Below are 17,722 nucleotides of genomic sequence, written 5' to 3'. Positions count from 1 at the left end.
ATGTGTGTGTTTGTAGCATAAAATAGTGGGTAGCTGGCGTGTAAAACAACCTTTATATACTGTTGGCAGTGTGTTCTGTGAACTTCACATGAATTATAAATGCAAACACAATAGCTAATCTACTCTGTCCTTATACATTTTGGAGGGTATATTTTCCTGCTGACTCTAATCACCGCTCATTTTTCCACTGGTGACTCAGTGAGCACAGGTGTTCATTTGAGCTGTAATAATGGGCCCATCTTTTCAGTCTGCACATATTTTCCGTATTTGCCGAATGACTGATGTATGGGATGAGATTTTCTTCTCCTGTCAGGGTTCCATATGATGCTGCTTTATTGCAGAGAAAGTCCCTTTGACCTAGGGCTTTAATATTTTCTCGTCTCAAGTCTTAAAAGTGGCCAGAGGATTTCTAACCTTGCTTATATATAGGTCCTCATTCTCAAATCTGGCAACTACATTCATGGTGTATAGATACAAAATTCTACCTGTGTGATTTGAAAGGATTTTCACATGATTTCTCATTTATAGGAAAAGAGCCCTGTAAAACTGATGGCTCAGGTAATTCTCCCATTTTTATGGTGGAAAATGGAAGCTCAGAAAGGTCATTTGTTAATCTAGTCAATAATCACTTATTGTACTCTCATAGCAAGCCAGGAGAGATGTTACACCTGGGAAAACAGTTCCTGGCTTGGTAGGTGAGGCAGATAAATCCACAAGCAATGTCAATAGACTATAATGAATGCTGAGGTTAGGGTGATAGATGAGTGTCGAAGTACCCAGCCCAAGCCTTAGGGTGTGATCTGGCTTACAGGAAGAGGTCCAAGTTGGGGTACAAAGTCTCCATCCTAGGGAAGGAGTTAGGCAGCAAGGACACACCCAGATAGGCATTTGGCATATCATTCTCTGATGGCAATTGGTGCCGTGGTAAAGGCCTTGAGATATGGAGTGTATCACTGGGGTTCCACACAAGAAATTCCAGCCTAATGATCTGTAGGGGAGATGCAGAAGGGACTGGGTGGTAGCCATGTTGCCAGGCTTCAAATGTAGTGAATTCCCATTTTAGGATTCTTTTGTTTTCAAGTCCAGAGCGGTGGCCTATCATGAACAAACAGTTATTTAAATGCTCCCAAGCAGTTCCACTGGTGTCAGCTGGCCTGTCTCAGACTTTTAACCATATCGCTCTGTGTTTTTAGTAGATGTACTTTAGGTCACCTGTGGTCTGTTGGTACTCTGCCTCCTAACCATGGAAAAGGAGGGTACATTTCTAATTAAACTAAATAGGATGTGACTGTATTTCATTCAAAATGGGCAAGTCCATGCGCCATGAACAATGCAGGGCCCTGGCCACGCTGACTCCATTGTGTCCAATGTGAACTGTGCCCGGATGTCCGCGAAGGATTTGTCTTCCAACTGTCACAAAAGCCAACAGCCTCTTGTCCTTATGAGACTTTGCAAAACGACTCCCACCATTTACCAGTTTAATAGCTTGGGACTAGTTGATAGGCATTTAAAAAAACAAAACCAAAAACTCTTTTTCTACTAGGAGGAAAAATTCCCAGCCAGGCTGAGAAAATTTATATCACGTTTCAGTTTGATTCATTTCAAAACCACCATGAACATTGGGACATATGCTTCACACCACAATGGGTTCATCATGGAAATTCTTCTTAATACAGCCACCAGAGCTGTAGTCATGAGGAGCGTGCCCTGAGCCGCTGAAAACTTATGTGACAGCATTGGAGAGTTTACCCTGTGCTGTGAGAAAGAAGTATACTTCCCTTCTCATCCATGGAAACATAGTAGGAGAACCCAAGGTTCCCTTTCTCATCCTTACAGCACCTTTTCCTTCGTGATAGTTTACTTTGCTAACTGTTTCCTAATAGTGCTCTCTTCCCAAGCTAAAACTGCTGCAAGTTAAACTTGCCGGATATGTGCATTAAGAAGCAAAGAGTGGCTCCCCCCAGAGGGACTGAGCCTCCTCTTACTCGTGAGTGACAGAAATGAGGCAGTCTTGTCCGCCATCTGTTGTGGATGCTTGCTGAGTATGGCCAGGCTTCCGAGTGCGCAGGTCTTTTGAGTACAAACCTCAGCCAATAGCGCTAAGTGGGCCAGCCAAGCTTCCCTTGCTGCCTTGGCACAGAATGCTGCCTTCAGCCCTGCAGCTGCCACCTCATGTCCTTGCTAGGAGCCACCTCTTTAAGCCACACGCCTGGACTCATTTTCCCTTGAGATAGTATGTTCATTGATTTGCTCCCTCTTTCCTTGACAAAATATCAAGCCTGTTTCCCCCTACCCCAGGAATGAATGCGGTAGAGCATACAGAGACCAGTTCCTTCCCTCTTAGACTAAATGGAAATCGCATACCATGCCTTAGTCTGAAAGCAGAAGTCACCACAGGCCACCATCTCAAAGGTTATCACATCATGAGCTCCCAGGTAGACTTGTTGCAGTGGGCTGAAGAGTAGGGGAGGGCCATGTGAAGATCATGTTTTGCCTAGAGTGACAGCAGAAGTTTCTTGATGTGGCCTCAGCCATGTCTGCATGCCAGTGGACATGCCGAGCCCAGCCCATCTGTACTCCTGGCTCTAGCACCCCTCTCCCATTCTACTCTACGTGCTGGCTCCCTTCTGCCACCACCTCGTCTCCCAAGCCTCATCATCATCAGCTACCAGGTCTTTGGCCATCATTTCCATCAAGCATTCTGGCACCTTTATTGCCTTCCCCGTCCCCATCCAAATAAGACCAGCATCTCTCAGCCTGGGATTGGAGGATCTACGCTACTCATAAGATGTATTCCCTGAATTTGCTTTGCCCGGCTTGCACTCCGTGAGCACATCGTAAACACTCCACTGTTCACCTACTGGCCTCTGATCTCCACTCCACTGGGTCTAGTCCCTCCCTCCTTCAAGTTCGCAGCATGTGCTAGAGTACAGCTTCTCGCTCTGGATTGTGTGGCCATATCGCCTGGGGAGGCTGCACCCCAGGCCAGCTGTGCTAGTTCCAGGGTATTATTTTTGTTATTGTTCAAGTTGAGTCTATTCTGCAGTCATAGGTAGAGAACCAGAGTTCCTAAGTCATTAATTATTTTTGGTGGGTATGAGGGTTTGAACTCAGGACCTCTTGCTTGCTTGGCTGGTATTCTACTGCTTGAGCCATACCTCCACCCTGGCTATTGGCTTATAGTTTTGGAGATGGAGTTTCGATGGACTTTACTGCCTACACTGGCTTTGAACTATGATCATCCAAGTCTCAGACTCCTGAATACTAACTTTTCATCCTGCTCAAATTTTGCCTCCAGAGACTATTTTAGCTTCCTGGAAGGGCAAGGATATAAATTATCCAGCTCAGTCCCAGGAACTCCCCACCAAGGCTCCTGGCAATGGTGTGTTTTCTGGAACTTACAACAGTCTTCTCTTCCACCTCCTCCCCTGGCTACCTGGTTGCCTGGCTGCCTGGCTGTACAACATCTCCTCAGTATTGTGTCCTCTCTTTGTACCTAGGCTTCATCTGCTCTTTTTTTTTTCTCAGTTGTGGGGCTTGAACTCTAGGCTTGGGCGCTGTTCGTGTGCTCTCTCTTCAGCTCAAGGTGAGCGCTCTTTGAGCCACAGTGCCACTTCCGGTTTTCTAGTGGTTTATTGGAGATAAGATTCTCACGGACTTTCCTGCCCAGGCTAGTTCTGAACCATAATCCTCCAATCTCAGCCTCCTGAGTAGCTAGGATTGGCATGAGCCACTGGCACCCAGTGTTCAAATGCTCTTTTATATTGCGTGCCCCTACCAACTCACCCTCACCAGCAAGCCCTGTCCTGGGCCTTACTCCTTTTCCCAGAGCAGTCAAAGACATGTGTGGATAACTTTTCATTGGCGATACTGGGGTTTGAACTCAGAGCCTTATACTTTTTAGACAGGCAATCTACCACTTGAGACATACCTCCAGCCTTGTGTGTCACATTTCTATAATAGAAAAAAATAGGTGGGAGCTGGGTGCTGGTGGCTCATGCCTATAATCTTAGCTACTCAGGAGACTGAGATCTGAGGATCACAGTTCGAAGCCAGGCTGCACAGAAAAGTCAGTGAGACTGTTATGTCCTTTAGCTTCCAAAAAAAACCAAAGAAAAGCTGTGACTCGAGTGGTAGAGCACTAGCCTTGAGCACAAAAGCCTAGGGACAGCACCTAGGCCTTGAGGTTTAAGCCCCATACTGGCACAAAAAATAGGTGAGAGAATGACATGGAGACTCATTATTCAACAGTAGAGGATTGAATAAACAAAGATAAATTTCTGTACCATAGATGATTATACAAAATATTTATGAAGAATGTTTAGGCCAAGTGCTGTGGCTTATCCCTGGAACCCAAGGTACTCTAGAAGTGGGATGATCATGGTTCAAGGCCAGCCCAGGGTGTGGTGGTAAGTGTCTGTCTGTCCCGGCGGGGGGGGGGAGCCGTGGCATATATAGGAGGATCAAGGTCCAGGCAGGCCCAAGCAAAAGAATGAGAAACTATCCAAAAAAAATAACTAAAGCAGAAAGGGCAGATGAGCCTGGCTCAAGTAATAGAGTTCCTGTCTAGCAAGCACAAGGCAGATTTCAAACACCAGTATCAAATCAGAAAAGGGGCATGTTTAGAAATATGACATATAGGATTAAGAGAAATAAGCAGAATGCAAAGTTCATTGAGCGTGTAATACAGTTTTTGTTTGTTTGTTGTTCTGTGTTCCTCACAGCATTAGGCACTGGGATGGAAGCACTGTCAGAGCAGGGCTCATGGCGTTTGTTGGTATCATCTCAGCACTGAGTGCTCTGGGTGGCACAAAGTAGTTACTCAAAGGGCTGTGGAGTGAGGGAATGAACAGACCGATGCCGGCTGAAGATAGCATCCGCATTGAACGATGACTCTCAAAGCAGTGGGGTCAGGCTCGGTGGGTTGTGTGGAAAGGCATGCTCTTCTCTAGGGAGTTTAGTCTAACATTAGGACAACAGCTGATGGCCAGATTATTGTGGTGAAAGCAGAGGAGGAGCTGGCTGGCTGGCTCTTCTTGGCTGTTAGAATTAATGGCTGATCTGCATTCACCTGCCCCTGCTGCTGGAATTGTGACAACTGCATTTTACCTTGAGACTGCAAGAATGTTCTTTCCCCTCTGTACAGCATCTTTACAATCAAATAAAATTTTTAAAGAAGAACATGATCTGGGCTGGGAAGGTGGCTCAGTGGTAGAATGCTTGCTTTGCAGGCATGAGGCTCTGGGTTTGATTCCTCCACATCACATAAGCAGAAATAGCTTGAAAGTGGCGCTTCAGCCTTGAGCTGAAGAGCTGAGGGACAGTGTCCGAGCCCAAAGTTCAGGCCCCACAACTGACAAAAAAAAAAAAAAGAATGTTCTGGAATGTTCTGTCTACTGAAGTGGACTTGGACTTATAAAGAAGAATTCCCATGGCTTTTTAAAGATGTATGAATATAACCATTGAAGGGAAAGCAAAAAGTATTATTTCTCTCTCCTACTAGCTAGCATGTTAAACAGAGGAGGAAATGATCGTCTTAGTCAGCTTGAATCACCTTTATTAAATGACCCAAGGGTATAAATGGACTTTGGAAAAGATGGAGCATAATTTGGGTAGAAAGTGTGATTAGTAAGGAAAAAGAGGTGCTTATAATATATTAATCTTTTCTTGTTCTTATTTTCGTTCTTAAAAATCGTATTGTTTTGTTTTAGACCTAGAAGGTTTTGACTCTGTGGTGTCATCTACTGAGAAACTGAGTCACCCCACCACAAGCCGACCAAAAGCTACCGGAAGACGCCCTCCATCCCAGTCACTCACCTCTGTAAGTGTGTTCTCACATTTTTACAGCTGCAAGGCAAGAATGCCTGGTGATTCAACCTAAGGAGTCTTCTGCAAGTGGCTGATTGGTGATACCAGGAGATGGATGCTAGGGCCTACACTGCCAGCTAAAAGTGATTAGAGCGTCCTCTTGAATCAGGCAGTATTTCTTTCTACTTGTTCTGTGTGATTCTGTCAATAAGATGGCATTTCCTGTTTCTACCTTCATTCTCTCTCCTTCTAGATCCCTTCTTGTTTGAATCTGAAATGAAATTGGTAAGGGAAAAAATGTTGCAAATTATATTGGAGAAAGGAGAGTAAGTCTGGTTTGGTCTATAAACAAGACAAAGCTTTGCTAAATCTTCTACTGTACAGCAGATTTATTTCCCCAAATCCCATCACTGTACCCTTCTTTGGAACCCCACATAGGCCTTCCAGAGGTTGGTTTTAATGTTATGAAGCAGCTGGTCATGTAGAAGAGACCAATCAAACATCCATGATAACCTGTCCAAGTTTGTTTGCTTGTTTGTTTGTTTGTTGTTGGAATAATCTCTAATTGTAAATCTGTTACACATCCATCGTACCAAATTTGAACACAATGCATAAAGAAGAAAATGTATTAGCTGTAATCCTGCCCCAAAGCAAAGAACTGCTTGCCTCTTGCTAGATATCCTTCTATTTAGAATTCTTTTGGATTTGTACGCACATATGTATTTCTTCAAAATCAGGATCACATGGTTTTGGAACTTGCTTGTCCTTCTTTATACTGCACACCTTTCTTCCCAGTCATTACTCATTTTTTCAGGACAGCACATCTAATGGATGCCGACTCTTCTAACACGTGAGTATATGAGAGTACCTAACGAGTGTATTATTATTGCATATTTATGTTGTTTCCAGTTCTTTCTAAACAACCCTCAAGTGAATGTCACTGTAGAAAAATATTGATGCTGCTGAAAAATTATTCTCTTAGGTATGAAGGGAAATGTGCATTTGTTTTCACCACAGATTGCAAACTTGCCCTTCACAAAGGTTAAATTTATCTACTACGAGCAGTACATGTGTTCATTTGTTCATTCTATCTATCTACCTACCATCTGTGTGTCTGCATATGTCTATCTCCCATTCTCTATATGTTTATATGTATATATACATATATACATGTGTATGCATGTGTGTATATATGTAAATGTGTATGCATATATGTGTGTGTGCATATATGTGTGTATATATGTACAATATATGCATATATATGTGGATATCTCACATTGCCTTACAGCCTCCGCCCAGATACACTAAGGAATTAACCTGCTATAGTTTTCTCTTTTCCAGGACATTTTCTCTTTTTACTTCGTCATTAATCCCACCTGAACTGTTACCATATTTAAAAAAAGAAAAGAATGCTACTTCCTTTGAGCCTCTTCTCTCATATCTGCTGGGTCAGGAAGTATGGCTTAAATTTTTGGATGAAATTTTTCTGCTTTGTACGAACCAAACCTAACTGTGTTGGCACCTTTTGAGAGAAAGACTTGAAAAAGTGGCTTCCTTTTTCACTCCTCTATAGCATTCTGTGGGCAACACTGCATTCTTTCCCCTCTCCCTTCCCTTCTCCACAGCCCATCCCAGCATGCACATACATACAACCTCTGGATTGTTCCTTAGCATCTCTGCATTCCAGTTTCTCAATCCTACCTCTTAACATCTTCTGTCTAAATCCTTCACTGTTTTTGTTTTCTTTCCAAAATCCACATTTTTTAAAAAAGTCAGGAGGACCTTTTGGCTTTCAGAATTAAATATAGTTCAGATTATCTCCCTCCTTGCTCCGTGTATCCCTTGCTTAGGAGTCTGTGTGCATTTGAGGGGCGGGGCGGGAATCAAGGAAAGGCATCCCATCTTCACCGTGCTTTTAAACTACCCAGTTATGGATTCACTTGTTCAACAGATATTTATAGACATCTGTCTCCTGTGGACTGGACACGGTGTGCCAGGTACAAAGGACACAGCTGGGAATGAGAAGTACGTGGTCACCGCCTGCAGGAAGCTTATGGTTCAGTGGCTTAGGGTTTGGCAGTTTACAGGGAGTGATTTTGTTTGCAGATCAGACAAACAGGATATAGTGGTGCTTTCCTGCAGCGTGATGGCCATACTGTCTCCCCTTCTTTCTCATCCATCCCCATTTGGATGTGTGTACTGAATTCCTGTTTACTCTTGTCAAAGTTAGCACCTGTAGGGGTTTCATAGCAAATAGGATTTGTGGATAAGGACATATTCCTAAAAGGCCACTGGTGGTGAATGATTGAGGAAATGCCAGTTATGGTTCCAGAGCCTGGGGCCAGTCATTCTAATTGAAGCTATTTATGTTTATAGGATTCAGAGCAAGCTTTGATTGGCAGCTCATGCAACATAGGTTGTTGAGGAGGAAACCGGCTTTTTGAACAAAATCTCAAAATGAAAAGGATCCAGGCATTGCATGGTGGTTAAGCAGTTAAGCCTAGATTAATAAGAAAGCTTGGTGGTAAGGGGGGAGTTATTTATATGTAATTGGATTTTCAGATTAAATGAAGATTAACAAATAAGACCTTTTAAAGCAAAAGTTTTGCTTGAAAATTAACTTTCTGCCTTAGTAAATAAAATAAATGGAAGATAACTAATGTTTTGGATGTAATATTTTCTTAATGATATCAAATGGTGATTCTGACAAGGACTATTTTTCTGTCATAATGGTGGGTTTAAATATGAGCTCATCTCAACAAATCCCTAGAAGGTTCTTCATTTAAAACAGATTCTTACACCGGGCACTGGTGGCTCCACACCTGTAATCCTAGCTACTCAGGAGGCTGAGATCTGAGGATTGTGGTTCAAAGCCAGCCTGGACAGGAAAGTCTGTGAGACTCTTATCTCCAATTAACCAAAAGAAAACCAGAAATGGTGCTGTGGCTCAAGTGATAGAGTGCTCACTTTGAGCTGAAATGCTGAGGGACAGCACCCAGGCCCGGAGTTCAAGCCCCACGACTGACAAAAAAAAAAAAAAAACAGATTCCTTACTGTATGACACCTACCCCTCATTTCATTTGCTTTGTTCTAAACTAGGGAAATTCTAGCTCAGAAATCATTTCTGACCAAGTGAATTCTGGTGAATTCCTTCCCCATTCATCCAGCTTTTTAATTTTCATAACTATCTTCATAGTGAGGAAGAAAAGCTACCTTTGGCCTCCGGTGGCTCATGCCTGAAATCCTAGCTTCTTGGGAGACTTGAGATATGAGCATTGCGGTTCAGAGCCAGCCAGGGCAGGAAAGTCCATGAGCCTTTTCTCTCCAAGTAACTACTAAAGAAAGAAAAGGCTGAAAGTGGAGCTGTGGCTCAAGTGGTAGAGCACTAACCTTGAGCAAAACAAGCTCGGGACAATGCCCAAACCCTGAGTTCAAGCTCCAGCACCAGCAAACACAAAAGGGCATCTTGCTCAAAGGATATTGCCATTCTGTAATGATGTTGGATGTTGGCTGTCCCCAGTAATGGGGGTAGAAATTCAGCCTCAGGTACCAAAGGATTTCTCCTTTGTACTGTGTCTAGTGAGCAGGGCTGTGCTCTTAGACAGGCCTCGTGTTCCCTTGCCTCTCTTCTCAAGCACAGCCTTTAAGGCACTTTGTGCACAGATTTGGTGATCCTAGAGAAGGGTCAAGGAAAAGGATGAGCTGAGGATAGAGGAGGAGAGAATGAGAGGCAGACTCCTGACTATGTGTCCTCCCATCACACTGCCAGCCCCAGCAGGGAAGAGACCACAAGGAGCATGCCATCAGCATCATGAAGTCTATAGTACTAACCTCAATGCTAGGCACATAGCAACGAATGTTTGGAGACAGGAGGGAGGGAGTAGGAAAAGATGGACATTGATGGATGATTGCACCGATGACATGATGGATAAACATCAAGACAAAGATTCCCTGCTTCAGGAAACTTAGCTTCTGAGATCCAGTCCTGCCACAAACTAGCTAGGTGACTGTCTCTAGTCCACAGGTCTTACTTTCTGCCTTACATCGCTGTTGTAAGGAGAGAGAGACAAAATTTGAGTAGCATCCAGCACTTTGAAAACCAAACAGCATCATAAACAGCTGTGTCAGCCAAGGTATGATTCTGACAAAAGCATTTTCTTTTGGCTTTATCCAGTCTTCCCTTTCAAGCCCTGATATCTTTGACTCCCCAAGTCCCGAAGAAGATAAGGAGGAACACATTTCGCTTTCGCACAGAGGAGTAGACGTGTCAAAGAAGACTGCAAAGACTGTTACCATATCCCAAGTGAGTGACCAGCCAGGGTGAGGTGTCCCTACCCTTCCATGCATGTGCTACACTGAAGACGGGTTTTAAACCAATCAGGGATGAACAGAAAATGCAGGTGTTTTCATTCTTTAGTGACAGAGATCAAAGGCCCCAAGGCACGTTGCAGAGTCTCCAAACACAAGCACAATCCCTGAGCTACAAGTTCAGTTGTTTATGCTCTGTGATTCTTGTGGTTGGATCTCCTCATCATACCATGGCACACACTTGCATCAATGCCCATACACACCACTAGTGTGAGTAAAACAACTTACAAAGCCTTGCGTATCTAGAGAGACAACATTAACTCTTTTAAATGCTATGCCCTCAGCTCACAGATCTTGTCTTTTATGTTCAAAGCTAGCAAAAGTTATCATTGAACGATCATAAATATATATAACTAATATAGGTCTCTTAAATGGTAATTTGGATTCATATTCTAGGATACATTTGTAGTCTAAAGCATTTTAATTCCATTGCATGCCTAGGGAATGTGGTACAGCTATTTTATTTGTGAGAAAAGAAACATTACTGGTCACAGTGGCACATGCCTATAACCCCAGATACTATGTAGGCTGAAAGAAGAGGATCTTTTGTCCTTAGGAGTTCAAGATCATCCTGGCCAACAGACCCCATCTCAAAAAAAAAAAAGAAAAGAAAGAGGGATGCTTACTGGTACAGCATTTGCCTAGCATGCACAAGGCCTTGGTTCCAGGGAAAGGATGGTAGGAAGGAGAGAAGGAAAGGAAGGAACGAGGGAAGGAAGGAACGAGGGAAGGAAGGGAGGAAGGAAGGGGAAAGGAATGAGGGAGAGATGAAAGAAAGATAAAAGAAAGAAAAGGAAAAGAAGAGAGAAAGAAAAGAGACAAAGGAAAGAAAGAATGGAAGAAAGAATTATTTACTGCCTTTAAATTTTTTGGTGATATTAGGGTTTGAACTCAGGTCTTCATGCTTGTGAGACAAGTGCTCTGCCACTTGAGCCATGCCTCCAACTGTTTTTGCTTTATTTTCTAGATAAGGTCTTATGTTTATGCCAAATCAGACATGGATTGTGATAACCTTTTCCTCTGCCTCCTGAAAGCTGAGGTTACAAATGTGAACCGCCATGTCCAGCTTAGGGTTTTTTGTTTGTTTGTTTTCTGGGGGGTTTTTTGAGACAGAGGGTCTTTTTTTTTTTTACTCAGGCCAGCCTCAAACAGCAATCCCTCCTATCTTCACCTCCCTTGTAGTTGGAACTAAGGCATATACCACCATGCCCAGCTGCATGCAACCAATTTCTAAAGAGAAAGCATCTTATACAAGTTCTGTGCTTTCTATAAATAAACCAACATTCTAAAATTCCATTTTCTCATATTAGGAAAATCCAATCAGAGTTATTTTCACAGAATATTAACAACTTTTTTCTATCTCAAAGCAGAAACTGTAGTCATTTGAAGCAGAAATTACCATAAACAAGTCAAAGATTAGGTGAGATTTTTCTTCTTCACAGATTAAAGAATTTACAAGTATAGATTTTTCTTAAAAATCTGATATAGTAAGCAAAACATGATCCTATAAAACAAATCAATTTTAATTATCCACAAAACCAAAGCATTCTTTCTTTATAAAGGATTCCATTTACTGAGATTGGGTTTAGACTGCTTCCCACCCCCCTCCCCACACACACACAATAGACATACCAAGTTTCCTTTTCTTTGACATCCCTAGGGTGTCTCTACAGTGACATCTACTGGTGGACAATGGCTTTTCATGTTTCTGATTTGCACAGTTCTATTCCATTAGCCTATTTCACTTCCCTGGAGTTGTCAGGTTGTATTTTTCACTGCTTCTAGAAATTCCACTTGAGCTAATTTGATCAGAGAGTGTGGTGACCTATACTCTGTGAGGGATTAAAAAAGTACTTGTTAGCTGAAATGGGCTGGGAATGCCAGTCATACTGGAAATGCCAAATGAAGCATTGATTGCAGCAGCATCAGTGTCGATCAGTGTTAAGGGCCTTGTCGGGCCGTGAGAGCTAGGAAAGGACACAGGGTGGGAAATGGAAGCAAGAATGAGCCCAGGAGTAGATAATCAGAAAAGAAAATAACAGGAGAGAACAATTCTGCAGACTCAGGTAGCCACAGTTATGGTGCTGGGCTCCAGATCAGCTGATAGTGAGAGGTTTGCATCTTCATCCTGCCCCATGATTAGCTAAGAGACATGAGGAGTTATCCAACCAGGTCTCTACGCCTGTTTCCAGCTTGGTAAAATGCCTGTGCCGGTTGATCCCAGTTTAAATGGTAGCGCTGACGTCCAGCATGCGATCAGCGCTCCATAAATGTCATTTCCTCTTCTCTCGTACTATAACTCCTACTAACAACAAAGCCCAGGCTGGCGGAGCGCTCTCCCTGGCAGCCGAGAATACTTTTCCTCAATGGTAACTTGGCAGAGAAAAGGCGAACAGAGAGGCTGGGAACGATGGCCCATCTGCTTTTGGCTCCCTCAGCCTGTCTCTGCCTCTAGCACAGCCTGAATCCAGACTCTCCTTCCTCATTGTCATGCCAGCCAAGCCCTTTCTTGGCACCTGTCTTGGGATGGCCGGCTGAGTGCCCACTGCTGGAGGCAGTCCTGGGGCTACGGTGCCAAGTGTCACCATCAGCCTCAGTCTCCACCCTATCACCTCTCAGCGTCCTAGCTCACTACTTTGCCTTCTCACCACCTGCCCACCAACTCATTTGCCTTGCTCCTGTCTCCTCTCTGGGCCTGCTAGGTATCTATCCTTCTGCCTTCCCACCCCATACTCCCCTCCAGCCTGTTTCTTTCTGGCTTCCTCGGGTCACTTCTTCAGGCCTCTCCTGCCTGTCTTCACCATCCTCACACTGGCTCTCCAGTGACTTGCTGCTTTACAATTTCATGCAGCTCTGCGTGTCCTCCAACTCTAAAAGCAGACCAAACCCATGATCCTGTCGTCTCCTGAGGCTTCTATTCATGAGTTTTCTATTCTTTCTCCTCCATCTTCCTTCCTCCGCCAAGTTTTGGGAAAGCTCCACCTCTCACCATTCCCTTCAGAAACTGATCTTCTGCCCGTGGGTTTCTGCCTCCCTTGCACTACCAAATGGAATCGCCTTTTTTTTTTCTTTCTGGCATTCTAAATCTTCTCTAGGAGCCGGGCGCAAGTGGCTCATTCCTGTAATCCTAGCTACTCAGGAGGCTGAGATCTAAGGATCATGGTTCAAAGCCAGCCCAGACAGTAAAGTCCAGGAGACTCTTATCTCCAATAAACCACTAGAAAACTGAGAGTTGTGCTGTGGCTCAAGTGGTAGAGTGCTCACCTTGAGCTGAAGAGCCCAGGGACAGCACCCAGGCCCAGAGTTCAAGCCCCACAACCAGAAAAAAACAACAACAAAAAACTTCTCTAGGGAGCTTCCATAAGCCACCACCTCTCTACTGTCTTGCTTTATTCCTTCTCCCTACTTCTTCCCCACGGTCTAGAGCTTGCTCTCTTTCTCTCCTTATCTCTTCTGTTTTGGGAAATCTCCACATCCTATCACTGGGCCTCTTTCCTTCTCCTGCTGTCTTAGTCACATGCACAGCCTCCATTTCCATTAGCCAAGCTCTCTCTCATTTATTTGCTGGCTCTGCCCAGTTAAATACGTCCCTTCTGCCATCCCTCCAGCTCCTAAGATGAAATAGGATCTATTCTTCCTTTACAGCCTGCCTGACCAGGACCTCCTCTACATGGCCGTGGAGTGTGAGTTCTGTAAAGCAGACTCCATCAGCCCTGCTTAACTTCCCACCCCATGGTTTTTTGTTTTGTTTGTTGATTTTTTTTTTTTTTTGGTTAGATGTGCTTACCTTCACCATGACTCTCTACCATCTTGGCCACCGCCTCACAGTTTCTGGCTTCCATTGTGTGGCTCTCCCAGCAGCTCTGTCATGCAGTCATCTCATCCTTACCCTCCCTTCCCAAGCTTTCTCCTGCACCCGGCGGCCTTCCTAGCCATGTCTTCCACTAATATGTTTTGCTTCCTGGTGTCTTGGCCTTTACCAAGGGCCTTCCCTCCTCCTACAGCTTCTCTGCTCCACAGTCTTGCAGTTCTTTCCTCTGCCTACCTCCCCTCCAATTTGGGGCTGTCAGTCTACTGCTCCGTCCAGGATTGTTGCCTGTCTGGCGTGTTTCCGGGGCTCCCTGTGCTTCCTCCCTCTTGTTCAGTCTTCCTCCTCTGCAGCAATGTGTTGGTTTGTCTGTCAGTCTGCTCCCCACTGGGTTCTGCGCTCCTACGAGCCAGGCGACTGTCTTGCTCACTTCAGAGTTTGTGGTATCTGGGCAAGCAGTTGGGAATCTCTGTGTGTATCAGACACCAATCACGACTGTCTCTCCAGACAGAAAGCCACATTTCAAACACCTACAGATCACACTTGAGCAGGGGACTGCTTTGCAGCGCATTGGCCTTGGTGGCTTGTGGATGAAGGGATGAGTGAATGGGGTGTGTGGAGAGAGGTACCTGGACGATGTCAAAGGAAGACCTGACTCACCTGACTCCCTTACTCTGAAGCCCGCCCACTTTCCCTTGCCACAGGTGTCTGACAACAAGGCATCGCTGCCACCCAAGCCAGGGAGCATGGCAGCAGGCAGCGGCCCCGCCTCTCTCACTTCACTGGCTTCGGTCCCTCTGTCATCTTCTTTGGGAGCACCTGGACACCGAGCCAATTCCCCATCTCTGTTCAGCATGGAAGGAAAACCAAAGATGGAGCCGATAGCCAGTGGCCAGGCGGCTGTGGAGGAGCTTCGGACACAGGTCCGTGAGCTGAGGAGCATCATCGAGACCATGAAGGACCAGCAGAAGTGAGTGCCCAGAAACCCTTTGCAGTTGTCTCTAAGGAACTCACCACTGGGCCAGGCCGGGTTCCACCCTGCCCCTAGAATGTGGGCAGGCCTCCTCATGGCTGGTGGCAGCAGTAGTGAGAACTGGTAGGGACCACAGGAGGCTCATTTATACATGCATGGTGCTATGTGTGTTAATGCTCTGCTTCCTGTGTACAAGAAGAGCTCAAGCTGGCCATAGTCAGTTGCATAGACTGACATTCTCAACAAGCTGCTATAGAGAAACGTCTTGAGCTCCCAGGTAGCCTATAATATTTCTGCACGACTCAGCTTCCCATCCCTGAGGGAAAATACTTGAGAGAATCAACTTCTGAAGGAGAAAAGGTATAGTTGGGCACATGGTTTTAGTCCCTGGATGTTTGGCTCCATTGCCTTTGTGTTGTGGAGGAAATGGCAGCCAAGAAGCAACCTGACCTCAATTTTGTTGTTCTTGTTTCTTTTGCCAGTTCTAGAGGTGTGAACCCAGGGCCTCCCCTTCTCACTTGGCTTTTTTGCTCACAGTTGATGTGCCACCCCTTGAGCCATATCATCAGTCCAGCTTTTTACTGTGCAGTTAATTGGAAATAGAGTCACCTGCATTTTTCTGCCCACAATCCTTAGCGCTGAGCCTCCTACATAGCTAGGCTTATAGGCATGACTCATGGATGCCCAGCTCAGTATTTCTTTAAAACACACTAGTCTAATGACCTAACTTCCTACTACCAGGCCCCACCTTCTCAAGGTTCACAGCCTCCCACAGCACCGCCTGCTGGCCAAGTCTTGTAACACATGAGCATTTGGGGAACATTCAAGATCCAGACAGTACCTATACCATTTTTTTTTTTTTTTGGAGACAATGTCTTTCTATATAGTCCCCACTAGCTTTGAACTTATGATCCTCCTGCCGGATTACAGGTACATGCACATCATACCTGTCTTCATATGTTGTATCTTTGGGAGGTACCCACAGCCTCCTACTATCGAGCTAGTACTCTTATCACTTGTGCTATGTCTACTGCCTTTTAAGCCAATAGCTTTCCTTCTAGCATCAGAAAACATGACAACTTCATTTATCTGTCAGATGAAATAATTGGCTTGCATCGAGGGGCTATAATATATGAAAAGATGTATTGGATCTTTAAGCCCTAGACTTTAGTCTCAGCAAGCTATTCTCACTGTGAAAGACTCGAGGGCTTTCTCTGTGCATGCCTATACACATGTTCTTACCATATCTCTCATCCTCAGGGAGCACTTGAATGGGAAGAAAGACCTGTGAGCAAAACTAAGCATCATACATCTATATCACCCAGGATGTTGTCTGCAAAGATAAAGTGGTAGAAGATGGAATGTAGGCAGCACTTTCCTAAAGCAACTGAGACTCAGAGAGTTTAGAGATCAGTTAGCTCTTTCTGGAAAAAGTCATTTTTGAGAGGCTATGCCTCTCATTCTTTTAAAAAAAATTTATTGTTATTCTAAAGGTGATATACATTGGGATTATGGTTACGTAAGTCAGGTAAAGAGTATATTTCTTTTTGGACAATGTCACCCCTTTCCTTGCTCTACTTCATTCTTGAAAGTTGTAAAAAGTAGTCCTAACTCATGTTTGCTTTGGAAATGGAGAAAAATGTCGGCAATGAAAATTATTCCGTATATACGTGCGACAGAGAGGGAGCTATGTCAGAATATGAGTCTAGGTGCCTGGTGTCCAGTCTTTGAACAAGTTAAGCCACAATTCCAGGCCTCAATGTCTCCAGCTGTTTCTTTTGTGAGAAACATAGCTGAAAGGTCTCAAAGGTCATTGCTACCTATTTCAGTAGTCCCAAAACAATGGCAAGCCTTTCCGTCTGAAATCCATCTGAAGGACTGTCAATGCAAGAAGTAACGAGGGTTCACATTTTCTTTGTAAAAGGGGGCAGGTGGATTTTGTAGTAAGAAAAAGAGGTTTCCTACATCTTCCCGGGGAAGTCTGTGCTTCAATTTGATTGTATTGTCCTTTGCTTTCCAGACGGGAGATTAAGCAGCTGCTGTCTGAGTTGGACGAAGAGAAGAAAATCCGCCTTCGTTTGCAGGTCAGTCCCTCAGGGCTTCTCTGCCCACGAAGCCTCTGCTCACTCCAGGGTAGAAGCAATGTCTGGGCTTTAATTTTGAAAGTGAATAATTGTTGCTTCTCTGTAGATTTAAATACACTGTAAGTGGCAATTTTCTTAGAATTGTAAAGGCTTAATCTACCCATCCTTTCCTGGGCTTCAAAGGCCTTGGGGTAGGAAAAAATTAGTAAACATGCTCTCTCCCCATCCTCTCCCCCCCTACCAGCAATTGGGCTTCTCATTTGGAATTTATTTTTAGGCATCTCTTCTATAAAAATGTTCCTCCAGTTTTCAGAAGCTTCATTATAACAACTGCCGAGTTTGTGGTATTGGGAAGACCCTGCTGCCAGTTGGTTTCAGTCATTTAGTATTGAGACTTCCAAGGACCACAGCTGTGTCTACACTTGGTGTTTGTCATCGTTTTCCTGATGGCCATATCGGTATTGCCAGATCATCTGAGCTCTGTCCCTTACTCCAGCCTCTGGTCCAACTCTCCTATGAGCAAATGGTGGAAAGTAGCGAGGGGGATTCCAACTGGCCACAGGCAGATTGGCTTTTATCCAATTTGATACCCTTACTGGCCAAGTGAGGATATGCAGTACTCACCGTCACCTCAGTGGTGCTGACATACACACTGTTTGGCCAACAACAACTGCCTTACCA

At 44.5% G+C, this 17,722-nt stretch overlaps 1 protein-coding gene across 5 annotated transcripts in view; it reads left to right on the top strand.

The window, feature by feature from the left end:
* Sh3kbp1 (SH3-domain kinase binding protein 1) overlaps positions 1 to 17,722 on the top strand; it is a 337,484-nt gene that overhangs the window by 316,723 nt on the left and 3,039 nt on the right. For 4 of the 5 annotated variants that reach the window (XM_013026512.1, XM_013026511.1, XM_013026516.1 and 1 more), the window contains 4 exons: positions 5,712 to 5,821; positions 9,983 to 10,111; positions 14,689 to 14,954; positions 16,978 to 17,041. In XM_013026512.1, the coding sequence (XP_012881966.1) occupies positions 5,712 to 5,821; positions 9,983 to 10,111; positions 14,689 to 14,954; positions 16,978 to 17,041 (569 nt within the window). The remainder of the gene's footprint in view (positions 1 to 5,711; positions 5,822 to 9,982; positions 10,112 to 14,688; positions 14,955 to 16,977; positions 17,042 to 17,722) is intronic. The other variant, XM_013026514.1, reaches the window with a different exon arrangement.

This window comes from Dipodomys ordii, unplaced genomic scaffold (genome assembly GCF_000151885.1).
Source record: "Dipodomys ordii isolate 6190 unplaced genomic scaffold, Dord_2.0 Scaffold94, whole genome shotgun sequence".
Lineage (NCBI taxonomy): Eukaryota > Metazoa > Chordata > Mammalia > Rodentia > Heteromyidae > Dipodomys > Dipodomys ordii.
The sequence above is the reverse complement of the archived record's forward strand: the minus strand, read 5'-3'. Positions and strand labels throughout refer to the sequence as shown.